At 40.9% G+C, this 16,812-nt stretch overlaps 1 protein-coding gene across 4 annotated transcripts in view; it reads left to right on the top strand.

Annotated features, from left to right (window-relative positions):
- Window positions 1–16,496, top strand: part of PARP3 (poly(ADP-ribose) polymerase family member 3) — a 38,714-nt gene extending 22,218 nt beyond the window's left edge. For 3 of the 4 annotated variants that reach the window (XM_089524899.1, XM_089524892.1, XM_089524919.1), the window contains 8 exons: window positions 499–690; window positions 3,959–4,094; window positions 4,917–5,143; window positions 6,243–6,401; window positions 6,619–6,705; window positions 9,352–9,529; window positions 10,363–10,509; window positions 10,622–11,149. In XM_089524899.1, coding sequence (XP_089381025.1) covers window positions 499–690; window positions 3,959–4,094; window positions 4,917–5,143; window positions 6,243–6,401; window positions 6,619–6,705; window positions 9,352–9,529; window positions 10,363–10,509; window positions 10,622–10,791 — 1,296 coding nt within the window. In that variant the 3' untranslated portion in view covers window positions 10,792–11,149. Of the gene's footprint in view, window positions 1–498; window positions 691–3,958; window positions 4,095–4,916; window positions 5,144–6,242; window positions 6,402–6,618; window positions 6,706–9,351; window positions 9,530–10,362; window positions 10,510–10,621; window positions 11,150–15,895 lie in introns of those variants that run through there. The other variant, XM_089524908.1, reaches the window with a different exon arrangement.
- The last annotated feature ends 316 nt before the right edge of the window (window positions 16,497–16,812 follow it).

Here is a 16,812-nt window from a genome sequence, read left to right as displayed (position 1 = left end):
TTCCATGTTGGTGTTTTCTACAACCTGGGAGCAGCCACCAGGAAAGTGACTATAATGTACTTGAAGGCATCTTACATCAAATTGATATGAGGGACTTGAGTCAAATCCAAAGGAATGCATTTACTCTACATTCCAGTCTATAGGCAACATGATCTCTTGATGGCAATGGGCAGTACAGTATTTGTCAAAATCTGATTTAGAGACTTGCCATGTGGTGAATTGTGGTCCTTGTATATGTTGTCTATTTCAGCATGGAAGATGATCCCAGTCTCTTTCTTGAGCACCAAACTGTATGTTAGAACATGTAGAGGCATACAGGCCATTCCACTTTATTTAAGTTCTTGCCTCTAAAGACTGTTGAGAGCATTGCTAATTTGTGGTTGCCCTTTTCAGTGCTAAAGAAGTCTAAAGAAAGAAGTTAGAAAAAGCATTGGACAGAGGCACAAGATATTTACACTTTTTATTAAGATGTCTTAAATCTCTTGATATTGCTTTCAGGGTGAAGTAGGACAATCAAAACTCAGCACCTTCCCATCCTTGGAAGCTGCTAAGAAGGATTTTGAGAAGAAGTTTCGGGAAAAGACAAAGAACAGCTGGGCTGACCGAGAAAACTTTGTCCCTCATAATGGCAAATATACCCTGATTGAGGTGCAACAGGAGGATGAAGAAGAGCAAGAGTCTATAGTCAAGGTAAATAACTATGGAATACACCGGGAGCCAGAGTCTGTAGGTGGAGGTAGGTAGAAGGTAAGGCTGGATAACTGGTAGCTCTTTGAGGCTGCATCTGCACTGCAGAATTCATGTAGTTTGACACCACTTTAACCGCCATAGCTCAGTGCTGTGGAATCCTGGGATTTGCAGTTTTGTGATATTTAGCTTTGTCAGAGAGCTCTGGTGCTACAACAAACTACAAATCCCAGGATGCCATAGAACAGAGCCATGGCAGCTAAAGTGGTGTCAAACTGCATTATTTCTACAGTGTGGATGCCACCTGAGTGATTTACAGTAATCCAGCAAAAGTTTCTCATGCCATTTATTGAACTATAGCAACATCAAAAAGGCTTTCCCTGTTTAGCTAGCTTGAAATTAGGCTGCTGAATCAAAGAAACCTTAGGGGGAAATTGGGAATATGTTTTTATGTGAAAGGGCTGCAGGTTCAGTTTGGATATTGGATATGTGACTGTAGAGGCATCCTTGTTCCTTGGGTCCAAAGCTGTAATTTGAAGCTTGCATATTGGAGATCTACTTTCAGGTGAAGAAGAATAGGGATTGTGTCACAACATATGCCTCAAAGTCACAGTTTTTGACCTGGCTGTTGTAAGTGTGCACTGCGAGGCTAATGAAAAGAACAAAACAGGTGTCGCAATTTTGCCCTCTGCCCATCTTGAAGATATTGGGGAAAGGGTGAAAATGAGAGTGTTGCTCCACCATAAAAATTCTGCCCCCATTAAGTGAAATTTTTGTTTGATCCCCAAATTTTTAGCAATTCAAGATCTTTACATTTAAATCAGTTTTTGGCAGTTTACTAGTTGTGTAGAATCATCTGTGTATACTTTACTTTTATCCTCATTGCTTTGTTTTAAAGTGCTTTGTATACTGTTTAAAATAGTGTTTTAACCGGATAGCTTATTTAATTGTTTACTTTTTATCATTAAATGTTTAGTTCTCCTTTGTTTTAATCAGAGCTGTAAGGCACCTCTGGGTCCTCAAAATGCACATTTAAATTGTTCATTGAGTTTTAAAACTATTTAATCTTTTCTTTTCTTTTTTCTTTTTTGCTGTACTTTGTACCTTGGGGCCCTTATTGAGGAAAAGGCAGGATATAAATTAAACAAATTGATTAATAATATTCAGGTTTCAGCTCCCTTTTGAGAAAACATTTTGCTATATTCTTCACTATAAAATGTCTTATAACACAAAGCAAAATTCAACAAGTCAAAAGACAGTGATCCAATAATCACACAACAGGAATAAGAACAAGTGTTAGAAACGGAACATGCTTTGATAGAAATACAATGCCCTTTCTTAGCAGCTATAACAACAAAAGCCCTGCAAAGTTTTGTAATAAGGAAATCTCTAGGGTTGTCTCTTCTTTGACCGTTTATATAGGATTTTGTTATCAGCGAAGCTATTCTCTCCAGGACATCTAAACCTAGGTACCACTTGCTTTTTGACAGTCTCTGAAATTATTGCTTGTAGTGTATCTTGGTGTTGCACAAGGCAAGGTTTGAGTTTTGTTTTTTTTTTGAACTGTGATTAGTAGAACTTTGGTTTTACATTGGGTTGGCAAAATGCCTACCTACCTGGCATTCTATGACTAAGAGATTTGCTAGTCTAAGGGGTCATTCACATTCACATTTTTGTACTGAGGAGATCCAGGGAGATTCAGTGATGCAATACCGAATCAACATTCCCACTACGTTTACCATGATCTAATCTCTCCATGGCATTTTAAATCCTATTGACATTCACATTATCATAGTATCAATTTAAAACGGAGCATTCATTACAAATGCATTTAATCTTTCTTGTGTTTTTTAAATGTCAATCAAATGATGAACATCTTGATCATACCGCTTTTGTCAATATTTAAAAGTACTTTCATACTGATAGAAAATGGCAGCCATGCAAAAGCAACAGTGTGCATAAGCTGTCAAATTTTATTTTTTAAATAAAGTCCACCATCTCATCATGTTCCCAAGAGAACCTCCTTCCCAGCTTTTGTGAGCTCTGGGAATCAGCCATTGGTGCAGATAAGGGGACTTATTCACCGGAAGAAGAGAAAAAACGCTGGGCGGCGCTTTGAAGGGACCAGTTTCTACAGTGTGGGAAGTTTCAATCCACTACATTTATGGAGACAGTTTGTTCACCCCTGCAACCAAGTTCCAAGAGGGAAAAACAATGGCACTTTGTCGGCAGGCCAAGACCAGTGGGATGTGTATATTCCACACTCTGCACATAACCCTTCAATTCCTGAGTGCTTAGAATGAAATCGAGAGCAATTGCAGCTCTTTAAAAAAGATCAGCTCTTTCTAAAAGATGCAGTAAAAGTCCCAGATTCAAAAGTACCAGGTTAAGTGGAGTTTTTGCCGCCACCACTACCACCCCAAAAACTGCACTAAGTGCATTCGGTGTGAATATGAACAATCCAGAAATAAACCGATTTCTACACCTATGACTTCCTTCCATGCATTTATATTTATGGCAAGGTCCGCAGCAAGTGTTTATTCAAGCAAACGGCACAGTGGGTTTTGTCTTGGCACCATTTGCCAGCTTCCCTCTGTAGTATTTGCCTTGGGAATAACTGTATAGCTCTCATTTCAGAACTTCCTTGAAGGGTTTGTATAATAACTTTTCACTATTTCAGCTTTTAATTCCAGAGTTAGTTATTAAACCATTTGGGACATCTCCTTTTAATGTTACAGAATAGCCATTTTACTAGCTTCTTAATTTTGGGCCATTAAGCATTTTCAGCTGGGTTTTCATATAAAACATGCATTGGTTGAAAAAAGGTGAATTGGAAATGTTTCACTGGTCTTCCTATCAATGACAATATGGGAAATATATGACATAGTTGTAATGCAATATCCCAAATCTCGGTTGTGATACAGTCACTACACAGCTATCTTTTCTCAGGTATACATTTCTAGAGTCTGTGTGTGTGCGTGTGTGAGAGAGAGAAAGAGGGAGCACGTAAGAGAGCAGGAAGGGAAGGCGGCGGTGGCAAGGGAGGACAGAGAGAACATATACATAGATCAATACCTCTGACAACCCAAGTCTGGATGATCAGTGAATGGACATATAGCAGAATCTTGTACATATATTCTTTAAAGTAAGTCCTACTTTTTCCATAGTTGCTTACTGCCATGTTATACCCATCTAAGACTTAAGTCGTGCCCTTGTAGAAGGAACTGGATGGTATACAAATCTCAAACTAGATTGTTTCTTGTCTCTAAAGGTAGACAGCACAGATGGAGTGAAGCTATTCAAGCAGAGGATACGACCTTGTTCCTTGGACAAACCGACACAGGAACTGGTCTCCCTCATCTTCAGCAATGACATGTTTAAAGATGCTATGCAGACCATGAATATAGGTAAAGGATAAAGGAGTCTTTGCTCTACATAAAAAAAGAAGCATGTCATCTTACTTTCTCTTGGTATCATGCATGCTTCAGCTTCATGATCCGTACGAACCTGCTAGAATCCTGAGATCTTCAGGAAAAGGCTTTCTCTCATTCCCTCCACCACCCCAGGCTCACTTGGTAATGACATAAGAGAGTGCCCTCTCAATAGCTGCTCCCACCCCCTGGAACTCCATTCCATGGGAGGCTAGACTGGCCCCCTCCCTGCTTGCCTTTCAATGGCAAGTGAAACTCTTTTTATTCAGGCAGGCTTTTTAAAATCATGATTGTGTGGCTTTTATATGGGGTGTGGTTTAGTTATGTTTTTAACTTTTGTTTGTTTTTAATGTTAATTTTATACTGTTTTAACTAAATTATTATAATTGTTTTAAATATTTTGTTGTAAAATATTTAAGATGTTTTTATCTTATGAGCTGCCTTAGGTCCCTTTCTGGGAGAAAGGTGGCATAAAAATAAAATAAATAATTTAATAAATAAAATACATGTGCTGTTAATAAGGAATTGGTTTAATGTGGTTATAGACTTGCGACCAATGTGACTGATGTAGAATGTTGATATGTACAACTGCAGTTAGGCCAAAATAGAATGAGAGGACTTGTGGTGAGAGGTTCAGGCTTCCAGTGGTGGTAAAAATTAGTTCTCTGGATATATGGATGGGAGTAGATGATGACATTCTAATTTAGGTTTCTTCAACCCCTGGTTTGTATAATTCTAAGAAACCAGAATTTGTTGAGTTGATTTCTGCCAAACTTTTCCACTCTGTTGTCCTGTCAGATGTGAAGAAGATGCCCTTAGGGAAATTGAGCAAACAGCAGATTGCCAAAGGCTTTGAAGCTTTGGAGGCCATTGAGGCAGCCTTGCAGGAGCAGCCATCTGCCCAGAAACAGCTGGAGGAGCTTTCATCTCGCTTCTACACCATCATCCCCCACAACTTTGGCCGTAGTCGGCCTCCAGCCATTAGTACACAGGAGGTTGTCCAAGCTAAGAAGGACATGCTGCTGGTAAGTGGTTCTGAGGACCCGTCCAATCCTTATCATTAACCCAAGAAATATCTGTGTGCTACAGGGCTGGCAAGTTTGCCAGAGTTTTCTACAGCTAAGCCCTTACACTAAGGGCTTACTGTATATTGATGAGGTTTCCTCACTTGTGGATGAGTTCTGCATGGACATACCTGTTTGCCTATACTGGCAGCCAGAGATTTTTATCTGGCTCAAAAGCTGTGCAGTGAAAGTTCAAAAATGGGGAGAGTGGTGTCAGATGAGGTCATAGGATATTTCTGGACAATCTTTGGAGTGGAACCCATTGGTTCCACTCATTCAGTTCTAGTCTCTTTCTACCTGTCTTAAAGTTTAATGAAGTTTTCTTTTAAAGTTGATAATGGAACTCTTTCCCAGCAGCTGTTCTTGCCCTATTCATCACTACAGAAATGTAAGATGAATGAGGAATAACGAATAGTAGCTATATGAATAACTTTATTAATTCTGTATATATGAATATGTATATAGGGGAAAGGGGGGATGATGCAAGGTAGGACTGTTAATATGTATGAACATTTCTTGGAATATTGCTTGTATGGTTTTTAAAGAAAAGAAAAGAAATGTAAGATGATTATGTAGTCTATAAAGAACCTACCAGGATAAAGGTCCTATAAGCTGAGGCTTAAAGAAAACAGTGCCTACAATTAAAATAATAAAAACTTTTATTTATTTCCTTCTTATTTGTAAGAAACAATCAAAGTCCCAACTGCCATCTTGCTCCTCTAAAGTGATAAGGCGAAAGGCCTGAGTACCCAGCCAGGACACTCACTGGATGTTTAGTCTTCAGCCCTTGAGGTTAAGATAGCATCTTATTACTTTACTGGCAAAGTGAATAAAAGCCTCTTTGTTTTCAGGATCAAGAATCAATTAAATTACCTCAGCCACAATGATTTATTGATAACACACTCATAAACATATTTACTCAGAAGTAAAGCCATTTGATTTCAGTGGTACTTCCTCTGATGTAAGTTGGTATAGGATCCTAGCCTGAAAGTAGACTGCCTCTCTGTCAGCTTCCTTTTTTCCTCCCAGCACTTGCATAATTTTGTTCCTTTTCTTGTAGGTACTGGCAGATATTGAATTGGCCCAAAGTTTGCAGGCCCAGAAAAAGGAGGAGGAAGAGGAGATGAAGGTGGAGGAAGCGCCACATCCACTGGACAAGGACTATGGACTCTTGAAATGTGATCTTACTCTAGTAGACCCATCATCAGAGGATTATCAGGTATGATGACTCCATTGAAAACGTCTTGATCTCTGTGATTGTGTGGTAGGAGACCCAAACTCTGGGTTGGAAGTGGAAGACCACTGTGAAGCAGGGATAGCATGCAGGTCTATTTGCTCCTCAACTGGAAAATGGTGATTTACTATGTTTCCAGTTTGCCTTCACACTTTAATGATTACCACCACCTCCTCCTTCTCTTCTCCTCTTTCCACATTAGCTGATTGTTACCTACATAGAGAAGACAGGCTGCAGCTACCAAAAACTTCGGGTCCTGAATATTTGGAAGGTGAACAGGGAGGGTGAGGTAAGATCAAATAAGAGTGCCCTTCCCTTCTTGTTCTGCTCAGTGATTTTGTAACACACACACACACAACACACACTTACCTGACCTGTTTTTGGACAAAGCCGTGCACAGCTCATTACCTGAGAATTGCCTTAACTACTGATCATAATGTTCCGTAACCTAAAAGTCTGGCAGCAAGAACTGGTTTCTTTCATGAAATGTACTTCCTTTTTCACTCTAAATTGGATTTTGACAGATCAACATTACTGGCTGCATTTTGATCTGTGCCCTACAGTGATGAGCCTTGCTGTGGGAGGGATGGGAAAAGTGTGGTCCTCTGTGTTGTTGGACTGGAAGTGTCAACATTCCTCCCCATTGGCTGTGTTTGGCTTGGGCTGCTGTGAGCAGTCCAACAACACATCTGAAGGACTAGATGTCTGCCACCCTTGACTTAATAGGTGCACTGTGTAAGAGTTAAGGCCCTCTACTGATGTCCCAAGAGTGTTACATATAGCTGTGTCAGCCAGGGTGGGAAAACACCAGATAATTTTTTTGGTGATGTCACTAGGGAAGATCAACTTTTTATTTAAACAGGCCTTTTAAGATTTTGAAGGATTGATTTTATTGGGGGATGAGGGGGTTGGTTTTAAATTATTATTTTTAACTTTGTATGTTTTAAATTTTATATTTGTAATTGTTTATATTTTTTATTTTAATTCTATGATTTTAATTGTTGTTTTAATGTGTTTTATATGTGTTGTTAGCCGGCTTGGGTCCCACTTTGGGAGAAAGGCGGGATAAAAATAAAATATAATAAATAATAAATTCACAAAGACCAGATTGTTCCCTTTCAGCCCTACATATCAAAAGGAGGGGATCAGATCTGTCTAGTCAAGCTGCAACCTGCAAGTAGAACTCCCACCCCCCACAGCTCCCTCCCCGTCATATACAAATGAAGTCACAAAGTGTGACTTTGAGAAGAAAGACATAGTTGTGCTTGAAGAGTGACTCCAATGACTCCTGCAGGAAAACCAACCAGTGCACATGTTGGACCAATCATCTTTTTCTCTGGTCATACCCTGCCTCTGCTGAGGTAGGGGTGGAATCATAATGGTGAATTACTCTCAAGAATATGAGACACCTAAAATGTTAGGATAAAGAGGACAGAAGGAAACCTTTAGGCCAGGGGTAGGCATCCAGCAGATAGGCCAGGTATGGTGCTTGAGAAGGTCCTGTAGGGTCATTGGCCTGCTAACCCTGGATTTTAAAAAAAGCCCCCCAAACAGTTCCTTTGGACAAAAATAGGCTCTAGGATGCCCATTCGGGCTTGTAAATCTTTTTTTCCCTAGGATGCTAATCCCAACATAGCAAAATATTCCCCTAAAAGCTGTCCTCAGAAAGTCCCAGTTTCTTAAGCACCATTTCTAGGCATACCAGTGTAATTTGCTAGGGGGTCTGAAAAGTCAAAAATAGCATCCAGATCTCAAAGCATGCCCACTACTGCTTCAGGTGAATAAAAGCATGGACAGTGACTGAAGAGGAAAACATCCCTTTTTTCCCACCCAACTGTCTTTACCGGGTAGTCTAGATTAGGAACAGGTAAAGCAGGGAGGCTAGTGGGAATGACTGATTGCCAGAAGCTGCATCCCACTCAGCACCATGGGGGGGGGGGGGGGGGGATTGTGACTTTAAAAAAATCTTTTTAAACCCAAAAGGCTTCCATGTGTCTCCCAGTGGCAATTGGAGGGGGAAGTTTTGCCATGATTTTGTCTCCTGGTGGACTTTTTTAAAGCCTAGGAATGACCTTTTTTCAAGCAGAAAGTAAGTCAGAAACCAACTTTGATTTACTTCCTGTTTGCTAAAAGAGTTTTCTCAAGCCTAAAACATATAATCCTTCCCGCACTCTCAGGTCCTCTGGGAAGAATCTCTTGCAGTCTAAGAAAACCAGACTGGTAACTACTTCCCAGAGGATGTTTTCTGTTGCCGCTTCAAAAATCTGGAATGATCTGCTGGAGGAGATCCGCCATATAACATCTTTGGAGGCCTTGAAGAAGGCAATAAAAACGGATCTCTTCCAGCAGGCATTCCCAAATTGACCTCCTCGGAATGTTCACTCTCCAGTTGGGAATTGTCATTTTTAATGGTATTTTAAGGTGAGAGGGAGATAGGAAATTGGATTTTATGTTTTCCTATGCTTTTACTTGTGGTTTGTTGTGTTTTATTTTTATTGTTCTTATGTTTGTTGTTACCCGCCTTGATCCAATACAGGGAGAAGCGGGATACAAATAAATAAATAAATAATTTTATTATATAGGGGTAGCAAGACCAGAGAAATTGCTCCCCACATTTCAGTGGGGAAGTATTTTCACAAAAAGAAAATCTGAAATTTCTGCTAGAGGGCTCTTGCAGGCCTCACAAACTATCTTGGGACTGCAGAGAGGCCACCCTTTCCCCACTTATGCAATAGGATATGTTAATCCTGAAGTATGCTCCGCAGATGCTCCGGATATGGCTGACTAGGTGCATTTCAGCAGTGTGGTCTACACAATCCAAGCTCTGCCTTTACAGCAGACTTTACATACACACACACCTCATACACACAGTCATATCAGATGCGTAGACCTCCACTCACTCACTCTTCTATGTTTTCTCCCCACACCGTTACAGCATAGCCGTTTCAAGACTCACAACAACCTGGAAAACAGGCGCCTGCTCTGGCATGGCACCAATGTGGCAGTTGTTGCTGCCATCCTGAAGAGTGGCCTGCGCATCATGCCACACTCTGGCGGGCGTGTGGGCAAGGGCCTTTACTTTGCATCTGAGAACAGTAAATCGGCAGGATATGGTGAGATCATTCTCTGCTCTCTTTGACCAGTATGAGGTGCATTTGCTCTCTTCTGATTGTTTGCTGCGTCTTAGAACCTAATTTGGGGGGGGGGGGACACAAGAATTGCTCTTCTTCTGGTAGACAGAACTGGACCACCACCACATCTGACTTGTTTCAGAGATCTTTGTGGGCCATATGTGACCCATAGGCAGGAGGTTCCCTTTCCCTGAACAGAAATGTCGACCTCTTTATGTAATTGCAAAACCTCCTGCCACTAATCAGTACTATCCACACAGGATATCTGGAAAACATCACAGATGTTTAGAGAAGGCATATTAATAACAAGAACAACATCCCACAACATATCCTGGCCCAGTTGTATCCAGATTTTCCATTAACTGATCCCTCTTTAACCCCGCATCTTCTCAAACTTTTTCTCTTTTCCTTTGAGTTCTGCCCCACCATTAAGTATTCCATCTTCCAAATCTATAATCTTTTGAATTCCCTCCCCTTTCATATTTAGGTAAAACTTTCCACACTGCTCCCCGTTTTCTCACCTTTTCTCCACCTCTCCTCCCACTCAAAAAATCCAGTCCTTTTTCTAACCCTAGATTATTTTAACTGATGTGTTTTCCTGCAAGGCATAGGTGTCTTACTTCAGCACCCCTGGTGCTAATTGTATTGGTTTCTGTTTGTTTTCTTGCTTGCTTACTATTCTGTTTCCTACCCCTGCTTTTAACGACTAGGATCTCTCTTCAAAGGATCCCCACATTATGTTCAGAGCATCAGACTGCTGAACTGTGTGCTTGTAGGGGTCATTTTCATCTAAGTTTAGTTTCTCTCCCCCTCAGTCTGCCCCACCTCCAAGAGGGTGGGGATCATGTTCCTGAATGAGGTGGCCTTAGGCAAAGAGTATCGCATCCTTCACGATGACCCTTCACTACGCAAGCCCCCAGATGGTCATGACAGTGTCCTGGCCTGTGGCAGGACTGAACCTGGTAAGTCAGAAGGCAGAAAAGTAGGGAGGGGCAGAAATGATCACTGTAGTTTATCTATCATATGCCCTGACCTCCCTCTTTTGACTTCTGTGGTTTGCTTTGTTATCCCCAGACCCTGCGCATGATAAAGAGCTAATCCTGGATGGGAAAAAAGTACTGGTCTCCCAAGGAAAGCCCATTCCTATGAGTCAATATCAAAGCTCCAGCTTCAGCCAGAGCGAGTACCTGATCTACCAGGAGAGTCAGTGTTGCATTCGCTACCTTGTCCAGCTTCACTTCTGAGGGGTTGCTTGGCCTGCTCGCCTGCCAGGCCTCAGCTATTCATTGTTGAGGCTTCCTGTCTTTCTAGAGTAGGACAGATATGTGTGAGAGACTGTAATACCAATCATGAGTGCCTTGACATAGTTGGCAATGTTCCTCAGATCTTCATCAGTGCTTTTTTTCCCCCCTCAAGAATTCTGGGGCACCAGTTGGACTGAGAAGAGAGAAAATTCTATTTATTTTTGTTTATGACTGACAAGTAAAAGAATTATTTGATCTAGTTGGTTGAAATATATTCCTAAGAAAACTTTGTCAGGGCATAGCCCTTATAGACGCAATTTAGGCCTGTGTGTCCTATAAATAAAAGTATGTATTTGTGTGTGTGTGTGTGTGTGTGTGTGTGTGTGTGTGTTGCTTTTTTGTGTGGTCACATCTGTCCTCATCTAGTAGGATACATGTGCTTAGGTGGCTCACCCATTACAGACTTTGAGGTACAGGACTGCTCAGTTTATTGCAAAAGGACAAGGTGTGGATTAATTTCTTGAATGGTGTGCACATCAGTGTAAAAGAGGGCTGGGTAACTGTGGCTTGCTAGTTTGTTTTTAGACTGCAGCTCCCAGTGTCTTTAACAATTGTTTATATAGGCTAGAGGTGCAGAGAATTATTATCTAACAATATCTAGGTGACCACCCCTAGTCTAAAAGTGTTTTAAGTCTGTCTCTACCTTCTGTATAAGGCTGCTGCCACACTGTAAAATTAATGCAGTTTGACAGTTCTTTAAATATCATGACGTCATCCTATGTAATCCTGGGGTTTGTAGTTTGTTGTGGCACCAGAGAAGGCTAAATATCTCTCAAAACTACAAATCCTAGAATTCCCTAGCATTGAACCATGACGTGTAAAGCAGTGTCAAACTGCATTAATTCTGCATATAGATGCATCCTAAATCACAGTGGAAAATGCGTGACCCTCCAGATGTTTTTAAAACTAAGGAGATTATTGCACTTAGCATCCATAACATTCTGATACTCTCTGTAAACTAACAACATGGGAATGACTGTTACCACATTTGATTTGTAATAGTGCGCTGTTAACGTGATGACAATGAATACTGTCGCACACCCTTTGCTCTTCTAGTGGTAATGGCGCTCAGGTTGTAATGCATCCCTTTTTTGCACACACCAACTGTTGCTGTGAGGTTTGTAGTACTGCAACCCCCCAGCCCAACCCCAAAAATGCTGGCATTTGAAGGAATGCCAACAAAATGTTTTGGTCGCAAGCTTGCATTGTTTTTTCTTGTTAACATAGTATGATAGCTGCTATAAATTTAAAAAAATAAAATAAAACAATGGGGAAAAATAAGATTACTTGTGTCACCCTCCTTTTGCTACCACCTGAAGAAGAGTAGAGTTTGGGGATTTTCTAGGACAGGAGGGGAGGAGGTAGTCCCGACTAATCAGAACACAAGAACAGATTGAGACTGGTAGGATTATCGCACACACATCACCTGGAATGGCCTGAAAGCAATCATGTTAGTTATGAATAGAATTTTCCCATTTTTAACCAGGAATGGGAGAAGGCCTGACGGTGTAGGATGAGTGCTGGATGACAATGGGGCTGTGTGATAATACTTGTTCCATTTGAGTTACATCCCATGCCCAGCCCGGTAGGAAAATGCTGTGCAATAATCTCCTAATTCTCATCAGCACTTGTCACAATAGTAAATGGCGAGGGATGCATTCCAAAGCATCTGGGGGGCTGCAGCTTGCTCACTTACTTATCTTTTGTATAGAACTGGCTCAGTACATTTTCCTGCCTGAGACAAAGATGGTCCTACCTCCACTGCAAATAGAAAAGTTGACCAGACTGGCAGTTGAATCTTAAGTCAAGAATGGCAACACAACAGCACCTGTGAGCAGGAGGGAAGCTTATGTGGTACAGGGTGAGCTGTGAGGCACACACAGTTCTGTGTTTGTAATGCCTTGACACAATTCTGTGCTCCTGCCTCTCTGTCCATATCTTGCTATCTAAGGAATCTGTCTCAATCTGCCTCATAGTAGGGCTGGCCCAGCTCAAGGAATCAGCTATTTTGTGATCTCCCAGTATAATGGCATGAAATATTGGTAGCATTTTGATAGCAGAAACAATGGAACCAAATCAAAGCTTAAAAGTGATATTTTAATGAAGTAAGTGAGAATAAGGGATGTGATGGCTCAACGGTTAAGACACTGACTGAAGATTGCAAGATCAGCAAGTTGTGCCACAGTGAGCTCCCATCATCAATCCCAGCTTCTGCCAACCTAGCAGCTTGGAAGCATGTAAAAGAGCAAGTACATAAATACACATAGCCTGAAAGTAATTTTTATACAATACTGTATTTTAATAATTTTCAGCATGAAAGAAAGTTTGTGTACAAACTGTACACTGAACCATCAGAAAGCAAAGCTGTCACAATCTCTGGCATCCATGAAAAAAGTTTTAGTTTTTGGAGCATTTTGGATTCTGTACTTCTGGATAAGGGTGATACAGCATGTATGACAAATTTTTGCCTCACGTTATGGGGATGATACCATATTCATGGATTTTGGTAAGACGTTTCAAATAAATGCTGTCTTAAACTAAGAAAGATATGCAAATTAATCTTACATTAGCCCTATTACTAATTTTTGGTGGTTCAAAATACCCCAGTTCTGCTTATGGACATGGCTAATTTCTCTCTATAGCATCCTGTTGTTATAAATTTTGGGAGGATTCTAAAGAGATCTTGAAAACGTGGCACAATAACAAACAGATAATTACATAGGCATAAAAATTAACTGGGATATTTGGTTACAAAAACCCCAAAAAGAAACCAATCTTATTTTTATTTCACATGTCTATAGGAAAGCAGCCTTTAGATTTTTTTAATGCAGTAAGTGAAGCAGGAGAATATGATATTTAGATTCAGATTGCACCATCCATTTTTAGAACTTGCATACATTTTCCCCTTTAAAAATCTTGCTTGCCTTTCTGCCTTTTGTCTGCAGTGTGTTGACATGATTATATGGGGCAATTTCAGGACAAGAAGGGGTGTTCTTTTTAAGAGTCAATGAGTTTTATTTTTCAAATCTGCTAGCATCAAGCTACTTATCTCTCTATATATATTCATATTTTGTGTTTCTCCTGTATTTACATAGGGAAATAATTATGTGTGGGTGGGTATGTTATCCACTGTATACTCCCAGCCTGAGGAAGAAGTGGCTAGATTGGTTTATGAACTTGTGTAAGTGGTTCTCAAGAATTGCTGTTCGAAATCTTGGTCTCATAAGACTGGGCTCTTCATTTTACAGGCATATCTCAATTAACAAAGTTTATGTGTGTTCCTGAGTCTTGCTGCTTTAATAGAGAATTTGATACCTGATGCAGGAATAACATGGCAAAAGTTGGGGTATGTTCCTGCACCACTAAAAAGAGCAGCTCAACATGTTGTAGCAACCCTATTCAAAACTAACAATATATGCATGGGAAATGAAACAACCAGGTCAGGTAAGCCTGACATAAGTAAACAAAGACATTATGAGCTTCCTGGAGACCACTTGTCTTCTTTCAAGATGCTTCCCGACATGACTTTTTCTTTCACAAGACTGCACTTTTTTGTATTTCCATTTTGTTGTGCAAATATAAAGGTTTCTGAGTTTTGTTGTTGTTGTTTTTTAAACATGCTGGGAACTGGTGAGACAGGTGTTTTCCAGTGGTGGAGCAGGAAGCATGCTGCCATAGATTGCTCCTCACTACTCCAGTAGTCAGGAAATACAGTTTGAGGGAGCCAGCACTAGGGGGAGCAAACACCTCCAGTCTCATTCCTGCCTCTGCTCCTTGTAGGTTAACTAGAGCTGTCTTCTTCACTCTCTTTAATTTAAATGCTGTATTTCCTATTTGTTCTCTTCATCTGTCTTATTTCTCTTCTCTGTCTTACCTTCAAAAAATCATTTTTTCCCTCTGTATCATTATCCGATACAGCTTTTGCAGAGGTTAGGGGTGCAGGATACCTGCGAAAGTGGAAAACCCACACACAAAACACAAACATGCTTGCTATAGACTTCTGCTGCACAAATCTCTGCCACTGAGGCCGCCTCTGCTATGCCTCCATTATTTCTGCTTTCTAGAATGATGACACAGCTGCAAAAATCTTCTGCAGTGTCCTCATCTTTTCCCTTGCCGCCCTCCTCTTCTCTGTCTCCTTTCCCAGCTCATACCTCCCTCCCCTGCCTTGGCACCATAACACCTCACTCTGAGGCCACCTCTGCTGCCCCCTATGCCACTCATCACCTCCTTTTTTGTGAAGACCATTTAGTTCAAAGAACTATCTTTCCAACCCTAAGCCTAATATTATCTACTCTGTTTTGCAATTACTCCAGTTTCATGGTGGTGTTTCCAAGCACCAGCCAGCAACTGGCACCATTTTGGGGCTGGGGCTGCTGATAAGCATCCATGCAACACAGGTGCTCCTCTACTGAACTTGGTTGGCCTCAGTTTGTTTCCTGTTTTCCAAAAGATAGCAGAAAGTCATAAAGAGGCAATCTGCTTAGCAGGCATCAATATTACACCTGGAACTAGACAATGGAAAGCAGCCTAGAAGGAAGGCACAGTGGTGGAATGAGACATTGATGGCCCAGCAGTCAGAGCTAAAAGGAGAGCAGAGCTCTTAACTGCATGCCTGCATCAGTAGCACAACACAGAACAATGCTATTCTTTCATTTTGCAGCAACAAGGGTGTGTGTGAGTGAGTGAGAAAAAATGAGAGAGAACAGACAATGGTCTATTGCCATCAATTGTTTTGTTCCCTCAGAAACATGACATCACATCTCAGTCAAAGCAACAATCCAGCGAAGCCAGACAACCCCGCAGCACTGTGTTAAGTCACTCAGGTATTTGCATCTCCGTTTTGATAAAAGGGGAAGATATTGTTACCAGATAGTGATGGACTAAGAAGCAGGTGGATTAAACTATTTAGCAGTAAATAAACATGCAAAAAGAAAAAGACAAGGCTGTGATAACATTCCAAAGTTCAAATGGTATTGTTGCATGACATTATCATTGGTAAATGTCTCTTCAATGCTAACTCCCATGTCTTTTATTTTCACAGAATTTTAAATATTTTGCAAGGGATGCTCTGGTAGTAAGTCAGCAAGTGGCTTCTGGTCAAAATGTGAGTACACTGTGCTATGGCTCCTATGGACAGATTTGGCGTGGTCTGCGTTACGCTGGGATGTTCTCACATTTGCATGGAGCCATTCATGTTCTGAGAGTTCATGTTTATAAGCCACTTTTTGAAGTAGTGCACCTGTGCAGATTTGTTCCAGTAACTCACACTTGCACAGAGCTATTTCATTTTATTGAACATACAAGAATTGATGCATACAAAATTATTGCACTGGGAAACAAAAAAGCACCATGGTGAAGCCTGCTAAGTGGCAAGCAGTAAATATAAGACAAATGACTGGAAAATAAAATACAGTTGCTTCAGAATGGATTAAAGTACTTGCAAAGGCTGAGAAGGTTTCAGCCATGATCGTAAACCTTGGATAAACCATAGCTGCCCTGATTTAAATTTCCAGGAGTGACTGAGGTTGGGGCTAAGCAGTTTAGAATTCAGAAATGGTTGGAAAAGGAAGAGCAAGATGGAAGGTAAAAGGAATGGTGGAGTAGTAGTGGTCTTTAGCCAGGTCTTTAGCCAGGGATGTAGCCAGGATTTTAGGAAGGGGGGGGGGGTCCAGACTAAGTGCCACCATTATATTGGGGCTTGGCTGCGGCGGCACAGCAGCACGCACCATTCATTTTTCTAACAGAAGGGGGTGTCCGGACCTCAAGACCCCCTCCCTTGGCTATGTCCCTGCTTTAGCTTAAAATGCATCTACATATACACAGCAAAAGAAAGGGGGCACTAAATGGGACAGCTATCAATTTGTAAGAAAAATACTATCCAAAGATAGACCAAGGTTGACAATTGAATACCTTCTCCTGAGGTTCTGCTGGACTTTCAGGAAGAAGAGTCAGGGATGT

This window comes from Sceloporus occidentalis, unplaced genomic scaffold, assembly GCF_023333645.1.
Source record: "Sceloporus occidentalis isolate IW3139 unplaced genomic scaffold, rSceOcc1.0.p SCAF_1, whole genome shotgun sequence".
NCBI lineage: Eukaryota > Metazoa > Chordata > Lepidosauria > Squamata > Phrynosomatidae > Sceloporus > Sceloporus occidentalis.
Note: the sequence above shows the minus strand (reverse complement) of the source record. Positions and strands in the feature narration are given on the sequence as shown.